At 39.4% G+C, this 17,544-nt stretch overlaps 1 protein-coding gene across 1 annotated transcript in view; it reads right to left on the bottom strand.

Annotated features, from left to right (window-relative positions):
• Positions 1-17,544, bottom strand: part of LOC122814191 (histone H2A deubiquitinase MYSM1-like) — a gene marked incomplete in the record, with an annotated part of 897,734 nt that overhangs the window by 171,561 nt on the left and 708,629 nt on the right. The window contains 1 exon segment of the mRNA XM_044086797.1: positions 4,000-4,077. Coding sequence (XP_043942732.1) covers positions 4,000-4,077 — 78 coding nt within the window.

The raw sequence follows: 17,544 nt of genomic DNA on the forward strand, positions 1-17,544 counted from the left end.
AAGTAGTGGTGGTGCATCCTGGGATATGGAACAGCTCAGCCAATAAGAGACTTCGCTCTATAGCATAGCGTGCCGAGTCGGAGCCAAGGATCGGCTCCGAACCCATCAGTACAGAATGTAGGCGAGATAGGATCACATAACATCCACAGTTTTCTTGTCTGCAGACAAGAACGCAGACAGGTACTTGTAAAGTTCCTTAGTCAAGTCCCTCTGAAACCTTGTCATGTGTGCTAAGTGATTCGTCAATCTCAAGGCAAAAAATCGCTGAAACATAAACACACTTACAATATCAGTCTAGGGCCCTAGACTCTCTACTAGGAGGGTGCATAGAAGAGCTCTCCTGAGGGAGCTCCTTTTCAGTGACTGCTGCTACCACCATAGCATCCATAGTCAGTCCTTTACTCCAATGAGCACATTATTTAGGAGCCACTAAAATACTTAGTTTCTTCGGAATCTGTTCCACCAAATCTGGTTCCTTCCATGCCTGGTGAGAAATGAGGTCAATCATCTCAGGGGGAACCACCCAGGAAGTAGCTGAGCCAGTGCTAAAAGCTTTGAGGAAAATGGATTCCTCCTGAGAAGGAACTTAAGACCAAACATCTTTCTGTTGCAATAATTTGAGAATTTCTCTAAAGGAAATGTCATCAAGGGGTGATCTGGGGGGCCCCCCATCACTGAAATCCATATCTTCGGTCAGTGACTCCTTTGTGGAGTCAACGTGCCTCTTCTTACACGTATGCTTCTGAGCAGCTTCTAAGGGGGATGTTCCACAGAAGATTCAGAAGTCTGAGGGCAGTCCTGAACAAGGACTGCGTTGAAGCGAGTATACACTTGCTGCCATGATGGGGCACAGTGAGAAGGATCAGAACCCAGGGCCAACAGTTGTTGAGGGGGTGGAGTCAAGGTCGGCAATGAAATCCCTGATCCTGACTTGGCAAGGGCTCTCTCTACAGCTTCAAAAGCAGATGCTAAAGGAGAACTCAAACCCATCCCAGCTGGATCTGAAGCCAGAACAGCCAACAGTACCTCCTCGAGACTGACGTCAGAACAGGGCTGTCTAGTGTTAAAGCTCCAAGGGGAAGAGATGACTCTAAAAATCTAGGGGTCTGGTCCTGCAACCCAAATTCAGTACCGAAGATTAAGCTCAGAGATCCATCTGGCAACAATGAGATCAGAGCTGGTTGAATCAAAGACGACACCACAGTTGGAGCAACCCACAGCTTTGGATCTGATGAGGACAATTTTGGGAGTGTCGGGTCCGAGGTCTCTGAAACTGGGGGACAGACTGGAGCAGTAGTAGCAACAGGCATGGGCGATAGTCCAATGTTCATGGATTTGATGGGAGAATGAGCAGGTAGGACTCCCAAATGAATCTGCATCCTGAGGAATTTCTTTATCACTCTGTCCACATCAACCTCTGTCAAACTTCTGGTAGACCTAAAAGATGAAGATCAGGGTCTAGAAACTCTCTTGACCAGTATCTCCTGCAAAACACAGAAATGCAACCTGGAAGCAACCAGCTCTGGGAAATATTCTGGTTCCCTGTGAGGGGGATCCCTGGAAAAGGCAGAAGACAGATCCAAGGAAGAAAATGAATCTGATTCCTTGAAGACAGCTGTTAGAGAATTGCTTTCCTAGATTCTTTAACCTTTCTTTTTATCTCTCTTGTTTCCTTTGTGCTTGTCTGAAAGTTTCTTTCTGGATGGAGACATTCCACAGGCACGTGACGAAGCAGGAGGAGTAATGAGACCTTTAAGGACTAATTTGTTCTGATACTTGACCACTGCCCTGTGTCTAAAGGCAGTGCAGATATAAACAATCCTCATCTAAGTGGCTAGCCACCAAACAATGCACGCCACTTGCTGTGAGTTGGAATTTGGCATTTTATGGCCACAAGATATAAATTTCTTAAAACCTGTTAATCTGTCATTTTGATGAGAGAACACCAACAATAATCACACTGCAACTAAGTCAAAGTAGTAAAAGAGAACTACAGAGGAAAAAACAAAGAAAGGATGCCAACTATAGTAAATGCAGCTACAGCAGAAAAAACGAAGAAGGGATGCCAACTATGGTAAATGCAGAACACCCTCTTAAAGGGAAAGATGAGAAAATACTAACAATGGTAAAGAAAACTACCAGGAGAAAAACTATAGGAGAAAGGAAAGGCCACAGCTGCCATGTGAAAAACATCAACATCTGTAATTACTTATTTTTGTTATATATATATATATATATATATATATATATATATATATACATACACACACACACATATATATATATATATATATATATATATATATATATATATATATATATATATAGTGGTACGAGATATATAGATAAAATTATCAAGGAAGTACTACAATCAACAACAAAAATGGTTCACATTTATCTCTAAGCCTAATCCACAAAAGCGTCTCTGAATGCACACTGCGGCAAATGAGATCTAAGGTAATGTTGGGGTTTGGAGAGGATTATGGATAAAGGGAGGAGACTGAGCTACGGATCCTAAATCCGATGTCAGATCCAAGGACAGATGCGAGACTCATCGGTTGAGGAAAAGACAACATCAGATCCTCTTTTACACAAAAAAAACATTAAGCCCAGCAGGTCCCTGTTTATGACTTGTGCAGCCAACTACCAGGACAGCCCATCTGCAAACAACTTCTCATCAATAAACCAAAAGTTTTATCTTCTTATGTAAAAGACTGCAGCAGTATGATCAAGTGGAAGAAATGCATGAATGCTGTCATTGGGACCACCTCAAATGACAGCCTCCTGCAAATGGGAAATGTTTCACAAACTTCTACAAGACAAGTAATGTTTAAGCCCAGGAAGTTGTGAATAAGCAACATGGAATCATGCCATACTTCACCATACAAAACATAGGAGGAGAGTTTAGTGAAAAAGAAGTTTAAAGAAGAAGGACGTACGGTCTCTGTTGTCTGTTTTTACACATATAACAGACATTTTTTAAAGTCACATACATTTTTATGAGGCAAGGATGCAACAATCTGCTAATTATGACATGCTTTACACCATATGCTATAGAAAATGTAGACAGGTCAACACCAATGCATTTTTATACAATGAACAATGGAAATCTGTAAAGGCTGGGAATAACATTTTATTGAAAGGATACCACCATAAGAACTTAACACTCCCCTAATGGTGCACAACAATGTCAGTACTAAAATATTCCGTCCAAGCAAATGACATAAGGTCAGAGCCCCAAGCTGCCTGATATTCTTAGCATCAAAGACAAACAGGAGCATGCCAAGTCACTGGCAGCAATTAGATGTAAACAGACTTTAATATTATTTTTTTTCTTTATATTACCATAGTTAATGAATTCTGTCACACTATGTAATTCCTGAAGCAGACAACTGCATTTTTGAATCAATGTTAGCTTCTGAATTCTAAATTACTTAGTTTATTATGCATCACACAGCTTCAAAACATATAACTAGATACAGATCTATACAACATCCACAGAAAGGTACCAGTTTACTTTTAGCTTTCCGGTGTTATCAATGAAGACTTAGAAATACAACTAGTAGTGCATTAACCCTGATGCACTCTATTCACCAGATTCCTGTCATCAGACTTAGCTTAAAGTTCTACCACATCACCCATTTATTCTATTATGCATGTTGTTTCTAGTGAAATCTGCCACACAAATACAATCTTAAAGTTTTTTTTTTCCAAAATAAGCATCATTAAATAATTATTGAAATCCAAAATGGTGTCATCTAAATTACCTTATAGGAACCAAGGATGGTTTTATAAGCAAAATTTTATATCAATAAATTGCAGAGCAAATTACATAGCCTATAATTAGGATTAATAAAGGACACTGAACATTGTCTTATGTGCTGCTTCAAAATAATCATTACAATATTCTTTAATCAGAGTACCCAATAAATACAGCTATTTTTCTAACAAATTAGGTATACAAAGTAAACTTGGAGGGCATTCATTACAAATTCTTACCTCAAATGTCTGTCCTTCCAAATCCTTAGAGTCACACCACTTCCCCAAAGGATCTCGGACACGTCGTCTTCTGGTGCGCTGCAATGAGAAACAGGGACATGAGAAAAGCCACACTGGTTGCAAGGAAAGTACAGTTGTGTACACTTACCATAAATGTAGATGTTAGAGTGTATTCACTGTTGCAGTTATTACATTTGGGTAATCTGCTGGCAGGTTGCCCTCAGTCAGCCTGAATTCCAAAGTCTTGGGTCCTGCGTTGGCTGCTGTCTTCTCTTCCATGACGTCAGGTTGTCAGGGGTATAAAACATGCAGCTGACAATTTTCTTTAGTTTTTCTTGCCCATGATATGTCAGGTGCCCCCAAAAAGGTAGCAAAAATGTATACGTGTATGTATATATATATACACACACACACATCAATATAAACTTTACCTTCATCTACAAGCAAATACACCACACAGGTTGTAGAAGATAGAGAAGAAAAGATAAACTCCAGAATGACAGGGGGATGGCGGGAGGGTAACCTGGACTGCAACAGTGAATACACTCGAACATCTACATTTATGGTAAGTATACACAACTGTACTATGTTCTTCGTGCTTCACTGTTGCAGTCATTTCATTTGGGTAGAATCCCAAAACTATGGTTGGGAGGCTGGAGTTAAACAGCATTAGGTGCAGCTGTTAGAGTAGAAAGGCAAATGATAATGCTTTGCAAAGGCGTGAACAGAACTCCAAGTAGCAGCCTCTACAATGTCTTTGGTTGGTACTCCTCTGAAAAAGGCTGCTGAAGTAGCTGCAGCTCTGGTGGAATGATACCTAATGCCCATGGGCACAAGTTTACCACGGTGTAAGTAGCAGAAATGGATGAGCTTTTCCAACACATAATTGAGATCCCATGCAGGTAATGGTAATCTTCTTGGAGGCCTTAAATGTTTGGCTCCTCTAAGATACTGCTTTAGTAAAGGATGAAAAAAAATTGGAGGCTCTGTATTGTAATGAGCCAAAATGGCAGAGGCATGGATTTTAATTGATGAGAAAGATAGGCCCTTGTCAAGCATCTCAGTTAAGTATTGCAATATCTGAGGAATATTTGGTTCTGCTATATCAGTTACTTGTGCTCGATTCCAAGCACAGAATCTCTTCCATTTGTCAACGTAAGATTTTCTAGTTCTAGGCCTTGGCTTCCAAAACGACCTCCATCACAGCTTTACTGAGAGGTGCTGTTTTAATAACTACAACATCAGCCATGCTGCCAGGTTCAGTGTCTGTAGTTGATTGTGCAGGATCTGATTGTTTTGTTGGGACAGTAGTTGAGGTCTTTGAGGTAAGGTCCAAGCTGGGTATTGAGACAAGTTCTTTAGAACTGGGTACCAGTACTGGCAGGGCCAGTCCGGGGCAATTAGTATCATCTTTGGTTTCTCTTGTCTGACTTTTAGGAGGACCTTGGGGAGAAGAGGCAGAGGAGGAAAGGCATAAACTGATAGGTTTTTCCAACTGAAGAACAGGGCATCCACTTTCCATGCTTGTCTGTGATAAGTCCTTGTGCAAAATCTTTTCAATTGATAATTTTGAGGAGAGGCAAACAGATCTATGTCTGGGCTCCCCCATTTCTCCGTTATCATGCTGAAGACTTGTGGATTTAGTTTCCACTCATGAGGATCTATAAGGTTTCTGCTTAAATCGTCTGCCAGTGTATTTTGTTTTCCTGGCAGGAATTGAGTTTGAAGATGTATTTGGTAGGTCAAAGCTGTGTCCCACAGTGCCATGGCTAATCTGCAAAGGGGGTATGAGTGTGTGTCCCCTTGCTTGCTGACTGTGGTGTTGTCTGTCTTTATCAGTAGTTGTCCTGGATGAAGTAAGTCCTTGAAGGCTTTTATGGCATTTTGAACAGCTAGCATCTCTTTCTGGTTGATCTATAGATGCATTTGTTTTGGGGTCCATATGCCCTGAATGCATCTTCCTGCCATGTGAGCCCCCCCAGGCATAATCCGATGCGTCTGTTAAAGTTTGGCTGGCAGGGGGGAGAGTGAAGGCCCGTCCCATGTTTTGGTGACATGCCTTTGCCCACCATAGAAACTCCTGTTGTACGCAGGGAATGAGAGGAATCATTGCTTCCAGACTGTGAGAATATTGACTCCATAAACATTTTAGGTACCACTGAAGTTTCCTCATATGCAGTCTTGCATATGGAATCAGTAGGATGCAGGATGCCATGAAGCCCAGAGCCTGCAGAATTTGTCTTGCAGATAACTGGGTTTTGGTTGCCATCAGTTTGAAGCAAGTAGTCAGTTGCCTTTGTTTGTCTGGCGTGAGGTAAGCCATCTGGGCAGTTGTATTCAAGCTTGCATCCAGGAATGTTATCTTTTGAGAGGGTACCAGTTGTGATTTCTTTTCGTTTATTGTGTACCCTAGGCATGTTAGAAACCTTTTCACAAACACCAATTGCCGAAGAGTGCCCTTGTTCTCTGCTTGAATGAGACAGTTGTCCAAGTAAGGATATATTTACATACTTTTTTGTCTGAAAAATGCAGTTACTGGTGCCAGGCACTTTGTAAAGACCCTGGGCACAGTAGATAAGCCAAAGGGCAGTGCAGAGAACTGGTAATGCATTAAGCCAGCCTTGAATCTGAGGTATCTTCTGCACAATTGTCTTATTGGGACATGCAGGTATGCCTCTTTTAGGTCTAAAGTCACCAGCCAAGCATTCTTACCCAGCATGGGCAGAAGCTACTGCAAAGTCAGCATTTTGAATTTTGGAATGTCCAGGTATGTGTTCAAAATCGATAAATCCAGTATTGGCCACCAGGCCTTGTCCTTTCTGGGTACCAAGAACTGTCTTGAGTAAAAACCTTGTCCTTTTTCCTGTTCTGGTACTGTCTGAATGGCCCCCATATCAATGAGGGACGTAACCTGTTTCTGTGCCTCTGCCCATTGATTTTTTGGCAGATCTGGCCAACCATCTGCCATTGGCAGAGTGTGGAAATTAAATCTGTATCCCTGTGATACGATGTTTAATACCTACTTGCCCTGGGTTATTAACTGCCAATTTTGAGCAAAAAGTGCTAGTTTTCCCCCTATGGGTGCTGACAAAATATAAGTGTTTGGTGTAGGCAGAGGGAAGTCATTGGGATTGCTTCCTGTAGGATTGCGCTTTATCTCCTCCAGATTTGGAGGTGGAAGCGCCCCATTGCTTTGACCTGTATGAATCTTGCGCCTTGTATCTGGAACCCTATGGGTGTCTGGATTTGCCCCTTTGAGCTCTGACACAGGAAAGGACCAGCTTTTTGTAGGCCAGTGTCTACTGAATCTTGGTGGCTGTACTTGTAAGAAGTCTTTAACAGTTTGCATAGACTTCGCTTTATCTTCCATTTTCTTTAAAACCTCTTCTGCCTTAATACCAAACACAGAATCATGCTGTAAAGGTGCATCTAGCAATTTTGCTTTAACATGATCAGGCAAATTCTGTTCCTTTAACCTGGCATGCCTCCTAATCACAGATCAAGTAACTGCGGCCCTGCAGGAGGCCTCTAAGGAATCAAAACCACACTGCAAAGTAAGCTTTCCAACTTGTTCAGCTGCATGCACTAATTCCTGCAATTCTTTATTTTCTGCACATTCTGAAATCAACAATTTTCTGTTTCAGCAATCCCATAACATGTTTTTGCTACTTAAGCATATGAAATTTACAGTTTAAGGCCCTGATTGCCAAGGTTGCAGATGTATAAACCTTTTTTCCCCATCTGTCTAGTGCCCTTGAATCTCTGTCAGAGGGGGTAGGATTGTTTGCTGTTGAGGCCTTAACTCCCTTTGGACCCTGTGAAATAGTTTCAGGATCAGCAGCAGGGTTTCTAAATAAAAATTTATGTGAGTCAGGGACCCTGTAATATCTGTCAGGCTTACTGGGAGCTGGAGGTAAGGAGTCGAGCTCGACTCCGAAAACACATCATCCACAATGTCTAAAACAGGGGGAATGGCTAAAGGCCTGTGCTGAGGAAGAAGGAAATCCCTGAGCCTCTTTTTTGATTCTGAGAAGTCTTGACTCTCCCAGTGAAAATGCTCCCTCAAAGTATGCAAGGTGTCTCCAAATGAATACTCCTCAAGAGGAGATGCAGATGGAATAGACTCCTCAGCATCAGAATCCTCATAGGGAGGTACAGATAATTCCTGATCAGAAGAAATAGAAACCTGATCTGAAGATTCATAATCAGTGTCTTGCCTAGGCCTCTTATCAGGAGGGGGATGGGTACCCCTGATCAAGGTAATAAGGTCTTCAGCCATTTTGATCACCTGTTTTTTAGGCATAGAGGCCTGTGCACGTGGCTCATACATCATTTTTTTTAATTTTAGAAGTTGCTTTTGTCTTTGGTTTTGCATCTTTCGTCGGTTTGATATACAAATGTTGAGGTCTGAATACACCCTCAAAAGCCGGTGCCTGCTCAGCAGCTCCTGACCCATCCGAGGGAAATATATCCATCGGTCCAATACCTTGAGTATCTTGCGGCATGCCGGACTCCACATGGGTGTCGGTAGAGGCTTGTGACTCGAAGGTAGCTGGCATCAGGGGCTGCGAAAGTTCATCACTGAGTACCGGCGACTGGCTTAGGAGAAGCTTAGTCTGTTTTGGATCTCGACTGCCTTTCTCTGTTCTTTTCTTTGCATTTTTTATGTACTCCGGTAGTCTGATTACTATCCAACGACATTTCTGGGTAGTTAAATCAGTTTCCAAAATACTTTGATGCAAAAATATACCAATGCTTAATAGTGCGTTGGTTAAATCTAGCACAAAACTGACAGGCACGTTGTGATCAGGGCCTAGGCAAGGAATACAGTATAAATGGAAATCCTTATGACGTATTTGCTTTCCACAAGTAATACAATTAACTTTTTCTGACATTGGTAAAAAGCAAGAAAAAAAGTTTCCCCAACAGGGTACTTAGCTTTAGTGAAGACTTCGGTTCTGAAACTCAAACTCAAATATTTCTGTAGTCGGCTGACCAGCACTTGCGAAATGCTTCTGCTTTGGGCACCGCGCGGCAAGAAAGACTAAAGAAAATGGCGTCGGCTGCATGTTTTATACCCCTGACGACCTGACGTCATGGAAGAGAAGACAGCAACTGACGCAGTACCAAAGACTTTGGAATTCAGGTTGACTGAGGGCAACCTGCCATTAGATTACCCAAATGGAATGACTGCAACAGTGAAACACGAAGAACATCAATTACTGCACTCTGTCAGGAATGGCTCTACAACAGCTGCAGAACACAGAAATCCTAAACCTCAAAATTCTGAACATATTTTATTTCATATAGTCAATTTTGTCAAGTCAAAATGAACTGAAGAGCACTGGGAAGTTAGAAGTGCAGTATAACAGTGGGTAGATTTGATGATTTCAAGGCATATTCAAAGATGTTGCTCAGGATGAATCATAGGGCAAATGCCTCAATTAAAAAATGGCAATGTACAAGCATACAAGTTAACAAAAAATAATATGTGCAGAAGTCCCTTTCTTATTAAAATTCTTCACTTATTCCAGGCTGACTCCAATGCCTCTGTTAGATTATACTTTTACATCCCATTTTGGCAGCACATTAGAGTTATCTACCCCTCTCAGTAAAGGAAAACTTAGTAATGAACAAACTGAGCTTCCCCACTCCTGGATAAGCATCTCTCAACTCCCTCAAGTTGATCACTTACAGTTTTCTTGCTCCTAATCAGTTCACCTCCGCAAACACACACACACACACACACACACACACACACACACACACACACACACACACACACACAAAATAATACTAGCTCTTACAAATTTTATTCTCAAATGCAGTTTGTGCACTCTCCTTATAATCCTAATAATCCATCTTGGAATGGCTCAGTTTGTTTTTTATCCTTTGATGTGATCACAAATGGACACAGTGAAAGAATAACAGTTCACTGTCTTTTCACTAGCATGATTATTAGTTTGAATAAAAAGCTGCAAGAAATATAAAGAGTTAATTTAGGAATAGTACAAAATGCTGAAAAATAAGTAGTAGCAAGTGTGCTGGAATAGCTTAATTAGATATTGGCATCCATGTAAAGGAGTATGTTATTGAGAAACAAAGTCTGTAAAAATAACTGCACAGATGGCAGCTGGAAGGACATCAACGAAGTAAGGAGATGTAACATCAAGATAAAGTTAGAACATCAAAGTTTCAGATAGTGCTGGAACACCATGTTTTAGATAATGCAAGACTGAGTTTCCTTGGACCACCGAATTTGAAAGAATCAAGGACAAATCATAAATTAGAAGAACAAAGATAAGTGTTATACAAAGGAAGATTGTAATACATCACAGTGAGAAAAAATATCAGACTTTTTGGTATAAATGTGTGTGTGTATAAACAAGCTTTGGGAATTTGCCATAGAGAGCTGACAGCATCTGTGTTGCATACTTGTAGATCCGAAAGGAAAATGTAATAGTAAAGTTGTATTAACTGAAGCAGTTTGTCTCTGTGTATTTATTGTACTTAGTACAATACAGTAATAAGACTAATTGGTCACAATAAATAGTTAAATATACTTTGGTATGCATGCATGTAAATGCAAGTTACAGCAAGAAATCAACAAAAGGCATTATATAATTCTTCAATGGTGAGCCACAGTTGACAGACCAAATTGTTTCTTAATGTGACTACAGCTTCTTTTTCATTTTATTCAGTTAGTATGTCCAGTTCCAGTGCAAATGTTTGCCTCCTTCTTATGCACAGTATCCAGTAGCAGAACAGTGCATCTCTGCAAGTTCCACAGGTCCTGTACATTCACACAGTTGAATCTGCAAGCTGTGTTTGACCAGTTTTTGAGAGACTCAACGAGGGACATTCTACGTTTTCTCTTTGGAAGATTTGGCCACCTTCCACACAGAAACTGGTAATTCTCTTTTTGTTTCTCATTCTACAGCATGGATGCCATAAATAAAAGAACTGTGAAATTTAACACTACCTTTCAGGTAGACAGTAATAATAGTCCAGCACATGCATGGTCATAATTTAAACATTGGTATAAACATAACTGTAGCACATGTAGTACTTTACTAGGTAAAGTTCATGTCAATGCTTTATGAACGTTTGACTGCTATCTTAAACAGCAACATCATTTGTATGACAGTAAACATTTATTGTGCAAGTTATATGAAACTGCTTTCTGTGTGCAATGTCATAAAAGTAATGGTAAACAACCAAAATGCATTATGTCCTGTCACCACATGTAAAATGTTAATTTCAAAGTTACAATATCAGTCAAGTCAGTTATTTAGAAAATCTTCTGTACATCTTGCTAGACAAAAGTGGCAAAAACCACTGCACATTACAAACCAGATAAAAACAGAGACTAGGTTCATGGTGAACTGACAAAAAGATTTAATAAACTTCTAAGACACAGAGTGAGTTCAAAAAGTTCAGACAACATATGCAAACACTTTCAAAACTGCATACGAGCTTTAAAGTCAGCAGAATAAAATACTGACAAATATAACCTGGTAAGTGAAGAGTTAAAGCAACAGCAGTTAACTAAGCTGATACAAAATAATTTACGACATAATATTCTACATTCAGAAAATGGTTAAGCCCACACAGCACAAACTTTCATTCAGTTAAAGCAAGGCACTTACATTTACAAGAACAATGGAAATAAGTCATTACAAGTATCTTTGATAGACAGATTACAATTTAGTATAAATGGACAATATTGTCTTCAAATTTCAAAATGTTTGTTAAAGTGACACCACAGTTTGTATGTGTGGTTTCAAACAACCCAGTGTTAATAGTAAAAGACAAAAACAAAAGCTGACACTGCCCATAATTGCTGGGACATATTCACAAGACGATCTGGGACTAAATTAGTTAATATATCCTGTGTTGATAGTTTTAGGGGTCATAATTATAATGGCAGCTTGAAATTGTTTTATATGCTGCAGGTTACAAAGAGTTGCAATACCTCAACAAGTTATGATTGCAAATATGAGCAAAGCGGTAAATACTGTAAATAGCAATGCTGACGAAACAAATGCAGTCTTTTCTTTAACTAAAGTTTAGTCCGTTTCTCAAAAAATATAATAATGGGGATTTGAAAGAATAACAGTTCACTGTCTTTTCATTAGCATGATTATTAGCTTGAATAAAAAGCTGCAAGAAATATAAAGGGTTAATTTAGAAATAGTACAAAATGCTGAATAATAAGTAGTAGTAAGTGTGCTGGCATAGCTTAATTAGATATTGACATCCATGTAAAGGAGTATGTTACTGAGAAACAAAGTCTGTAAAAATAACTGTGCAGATGGCAGCTGGAAGGACATCAACGAAGTAAAGAGATGTAACATCAAGCAAGACAAAGTTAGAACATCAAGTTTCAGATAGTGCTGGAACACCAAGTTTCAGATAATGCAAGAGTGAGTTTCCTTGGACCACCGAACTTGAAAGAATCAAGGACAAATCATAAATTAGAAGAACAAAGAAAAGTGTTGTACAAAGGAAGATTGTAATACATCAGACTGAGAAAAAATTTCAGTCTTTTTGGTATAAATATGAGTGTGTATAAACAAGCTTTGGGAATTTGCCATAGATAGCCGACAGCATCTGTGTTGCATGCTTGTAGATCCGAAAGGAAAATGTAATAGCAAAGTCGTATTAACTGAAGCAGTTTGTCTCGGTGTATTTACTGTCCTTATTACAATACAGTAATAAGACTAGTTAGTCGCAATAAATAGTTAAATATACTGTGGTATGCATGCATGGGCGGCTTGTGCTATCGGACTACAGCCCTCCCAGCTGTAAAATTAAACTTAAAATGAAAGCAGAAAAGAAACAGAAAAGAAAATAACTAAAAGAAATGAAAATAAAAAATCACGAGTCCCGAACATCGCGCATGTGCGCTCGCATTTTTCCCAATGTCAGACTGCTGGTGAAGCAGTCTGAAGCATGCGCACAAAATCCCACAGCAGTCCGAATTGACTGCTCAACATTTCACTGCAGATATCCCAGAGGTCTATGCAGGTGTAACTGCACATACTGGAAAGGGATCTGACTGCGACGTCCGCAGGCTGGGAAGGACGTGTTTACCGTTAAGGTCAGGGATTGGCTGGCTGGATTATTTTGACTGTCATAATAATTTTTAGACTTTAACTTTGAAAACAACTCAGGGGTGGGCAGAACAAAGATATGCTGGGGCATTTACTTGTTGACCTTAGCTATGAGGGACACAAGCTATAAAAGTGAAAGAATTTGAGGTTTCTCATCCATTCATCTAAATTACATTTGAATAAAGTAACAGAGGTACTTTGCTTTATGTGGCATGGAAGACAATTCCATAGAAGACATATTTCCTGTGATGCACACCTGCCCCTCCAATATGCTATATTTTACATTGTAAAAAAAAGACTGAGATCCTTTGAGTGGGTGTTCAGACTGCCACTGGATTTGCAAATGTGTAACAGGTCTGACAAGATAGCGTCTGTTGAGGCTCTACATGCAAAACAAAAGTTGCCTCTTAGTAGCCTATATGAAACTGAGAAGAGAGAGACAGGACACTGAGACAGTCTGCATAGATTTTTGTGATTTAGGCTCTTGATTTCTTAAGTGAGAAAGTACTGTGGTCAATAAAGTTGTGAGAAGTGTCTGGACAGGTACATACTGAATGGGGTATTACATTTAATAGTCAGCCTAATGAGAGCTGAATACAGTAGGATGACTACATCCTTTGACCTGGAATCCATTCCTTTAGATATAATCTGTGTAATGGAAAACAAAGGCTTCCTTACACTAGTGGATACCTTGTGATTAAAGGAAATTTTGTTGTCAATATATGCTTCCAGATCCCTGACAACAGCATCAACTTTCAGGGGTGTGAAGTTGATATGATAGTTATGATGAAAGTAATGCTTGCCAAAGGATAGGACTACATATTTCTTGCTATTTAGTTTCCATCCATGGTTTTGACAAGACCTATTTGTTTGGGAAAGAGGATTTTGGTGTTCTCTGGGGAGTTCATAATGGCACCAAGTTTACATTTATTTGTAAGCTGGATCAGCCATAAAGCCTTAAAATTAGTTTTGACCTCTGAGAAACAAATGTCAAACAGGAGTCGCTCAATGTCTTCTGGAAGAAGTAAAGCAGCACACCTTAATTTCCTGGTTTCTATTTGCTACACGATTTGCTATCCAATAAGTTACACAGCGATTAACATTTGGCTGGGATAGAGGGATTTCTAAGATGGTTCTATACTGATCAACTTCTCAATTTCAGTTCTCCCAGAATAAAGTGAAAAATAACAGCTAGTGAAATTGTCATTTTGGCCAAAACTCAGTACATAGCTTGTATGCCAGCAAAAAAGAAATGTAGAGAATCAGAAAGAAAACCAACCAGAAAAAGTGGAGAGAAAGCAGTGGATGGGAAGAATTCTGCAGTTGTTCAACAAAAAGCAGTCCAAGCTTCAGCTTTGGTGCAAGAGATGGCTCCTAGTAATTTAGTGGAAAAAATAAATCAAATGTACTCAGGGGTGATTAAAATAAATAAAACACTGAAGGGATATGTCAACTCAGATAACAAAAGGCTGGAAAAAATAGAAAAAGCTTTAAGTAGCTGTTTAGATTACTGGAAACTGCAAAAATCACAAGTAGAGATGAAGAAGCTGGTTATGAGTCTTAACAGCAGCCATTTTAAAAATGGTAGAGGTAAAAGACAGAGTGCACAAATAAAACCTGTCATTTTCTGCAGTACCAGAGAAAGTGGAAGGAACAGACTTCATTTATTTAATGAAAGCACAGATAACTAAACGGACTGGTATTTCACAGCATTTGTTAATTGAAAGGGCACATCAATTGTTTGCTCCAAATCTGAACATATGAAAGCAGCCAAGACCTATATTAGTAAATATACAATCATACCAACAGAAAGAGTTGATCATGGCAAAACTGTGGCAGTAGGGAAAAATATTACAAATTGGAGACAGCAGAGTGTTTGTGGAAAATGATTATTCGCTGTACCCCAGGCCACAAGAGAAGCAAATTTACTCCAAAAACCTAGGAATGTTGAGAAGCAATGTTTGAGATTAAAGATGCTGTATTCAGCTGTCTTCAGAACATTTTTTTCCTGGAAGATTTAAGATATTTTGGATGAAGAACAGGTTAAGGAGGAAATGCAGGAAATAAGTTTATCCAACAAAACTTTAGTCAGCCAAACCAAGGGGGACTCTGATTCTCATTTGCCTGACAATAAAGCTCATAGAGATATTTTGATAGTGAAACCTTTTCCAATGTTCCAAAGGAAAATGCTGTACAGACAGAAAAAAGCACAGAAGTTGACTAGAAGAATGTAGAGTACCTTGGACTTAAACCACAGTCTGAATATCAAAAAATGAATTCTGCAGGTGTCGACTTTTTGGAAACATTCAGCCTCCATGTCTGTTTGTGAGCCTCAAATGATACAATGAGAATCTAGCATGTTGCATTATACATGACTTCCACTATACGGTTAGGAATGTGGTGCACACACACTGAACATGCATGTGTTTAAAAAAAACAACATACATAATTCTCACAAACAGAGATGTTGCTGATCTCTGCATTTATGCTTGCATCCTCCAATCAAATGTAGACTAATATGCAATGTACCCAACATGAACATACAGCTGTGGATACATCTCTACAGGTGATGTTACCAACTAAGTGATTCTGTGGTTGAAAGACATGACATATGCACCTGAAAAATCTATTAGAATGTTTTATACACGTTAAGTAATACAGTCTATCTTGTACTGCTAGATACTATCTGCAACTCCTTATAGCCATTTGGCTACTTTTTTTCTTTCGCCAATCAGTTTACAACACACATTTGGCATTTTTTTCAGGCTGTCAAGCTCAGTATTGTATATGGACCACACTACCATTATGTGTTATGAAATCAGAGCTATAAATTATATATTTTTCTCAGAGCTATTGTTTTAAATATTACAGCAAAATACAAATGATATTACTTCTGGCAAGTGCACAATTGAGGTTATAGTATCTTATCTGACTGCTCTAAGAGCTAATATCTCTTGTATATTGTTGATCATCCAAGTGTCCTATCGGGAAAACTTTGTTCTCATTATCTAAAACCAGCACAAATAGAATAAGATATGTAGGCAGGATTAAATTCAGGTCAGACTTACCATCAGAAACTGACAACAGCAACATTTGCAAAATAATGACTTTAAAACATAAATGCAGTTTGTGATGCTCCCTACTCCGGGCCAGCAATCAAGGAGACTCGATCCTCACCACCGACTCCAGTGAGGGATGGTTACTAACAGCAAAGATGGATTCACAACAGTATTTTCAGAATCAGCTCCCTGCACCACACACAATTTCCCTTACAAGCACACTGGGGGCATGCTCCAGACCAGGGGATGGACCTCTCCTTCTCTCCAGACCCACACAACTCCACACTGACCACTTTGGAGCTCTGTCTCTGTTCCCAGTAGGTGACACTCTCACTTGGATATTTGAGTTTCACAGATGCATACATACCTTGGCAAAGTTGGAGCAGATTTGCTAGCTGTGCCCCTTTCTGCCCATACTCTGAGGTAATCACACTTCCACCAGTCAGCTACTCTAAGGCTCTTACAAACAGTACCCAATTATACTGTGTAAAATTAATACTAATGCAAATGGCAGAGTATGACCAAAGCAGCAAGGCTTTCAGGAGTGGCCACATTGTCAATAAAACAAGCGTACGTACTCTCAAGATGTTAAAAGTATTCTCTAAAGGACCAAGCACAATTAAAGGTATTAAAATATTTAATGATAAAACAGAAAACAGGAGAATACTTCATATAATAAACAAAGTTTCAACCACAGAGATATAAAAATAATACAGTCGGATAGTTTCTCACAGATGCAGAAAACAATAGTAAACTATTCTCACTAAAATGTCCCTAACTAAAGACTTAGTGTTCCCTGACTTATTATTATGGCAAGGTAAGCTGATGTGTGCCGAGAGTCTTAACACAGCAAAAGCTAGACATCTATCTTTGTCTGTGTGGATATGTGAGATACATATATCCCATCAGAAATCTTTCCTGTCAGCCCAGGTTCCAAAGTGTTGCTGCGAGAGCTCCAAAGAAACCAGATGGTGGTTAGAGGTTGTTGTCACATGACTCTGACATAAGGAAGTAGTAGTGTACTCTCATTTCACTGGCATACAATGGGATTACTGTCAGTCACCGTCATCTTATATACCTTCTGTACCAGGACTAGTACTTTTATTTCTTGAATGGCCCTCATTTATGTGCATCTTGGGGCTTTTTTATAGTATACTAAGGAGTTGTACAGCTGCAAACAAAACAGTTGCTAAATTGCAGGCATTTGTTTAAAGTATCTTTCTGCACACCAAGATGAATTGACAGCCCCTCCCCCTACACTTTGGTAAATGTTTTGATACTTTACAAGAATTTCAAGAACAAATATTTTCTGACTTAACTCTAACTTTCCCGGTTAACAAATGCAATAAATAAATTAAATAAATGTCACA

The sequence above is a fragment of the Protopterus annectens genome, chromosome 10.part0, assembly GCF_019279795.1.
Source record: "Protopterus annectens isolate FY-2018-M chromosome 10.part0, PAN1.0, whole genome shotgun sequence".
Taxonomy (NCBI): Eukaryota; Metazoa; Chordata; order Ceratodontiformes; family Protopteridae; genus Protopterus; species Protopterus annectens.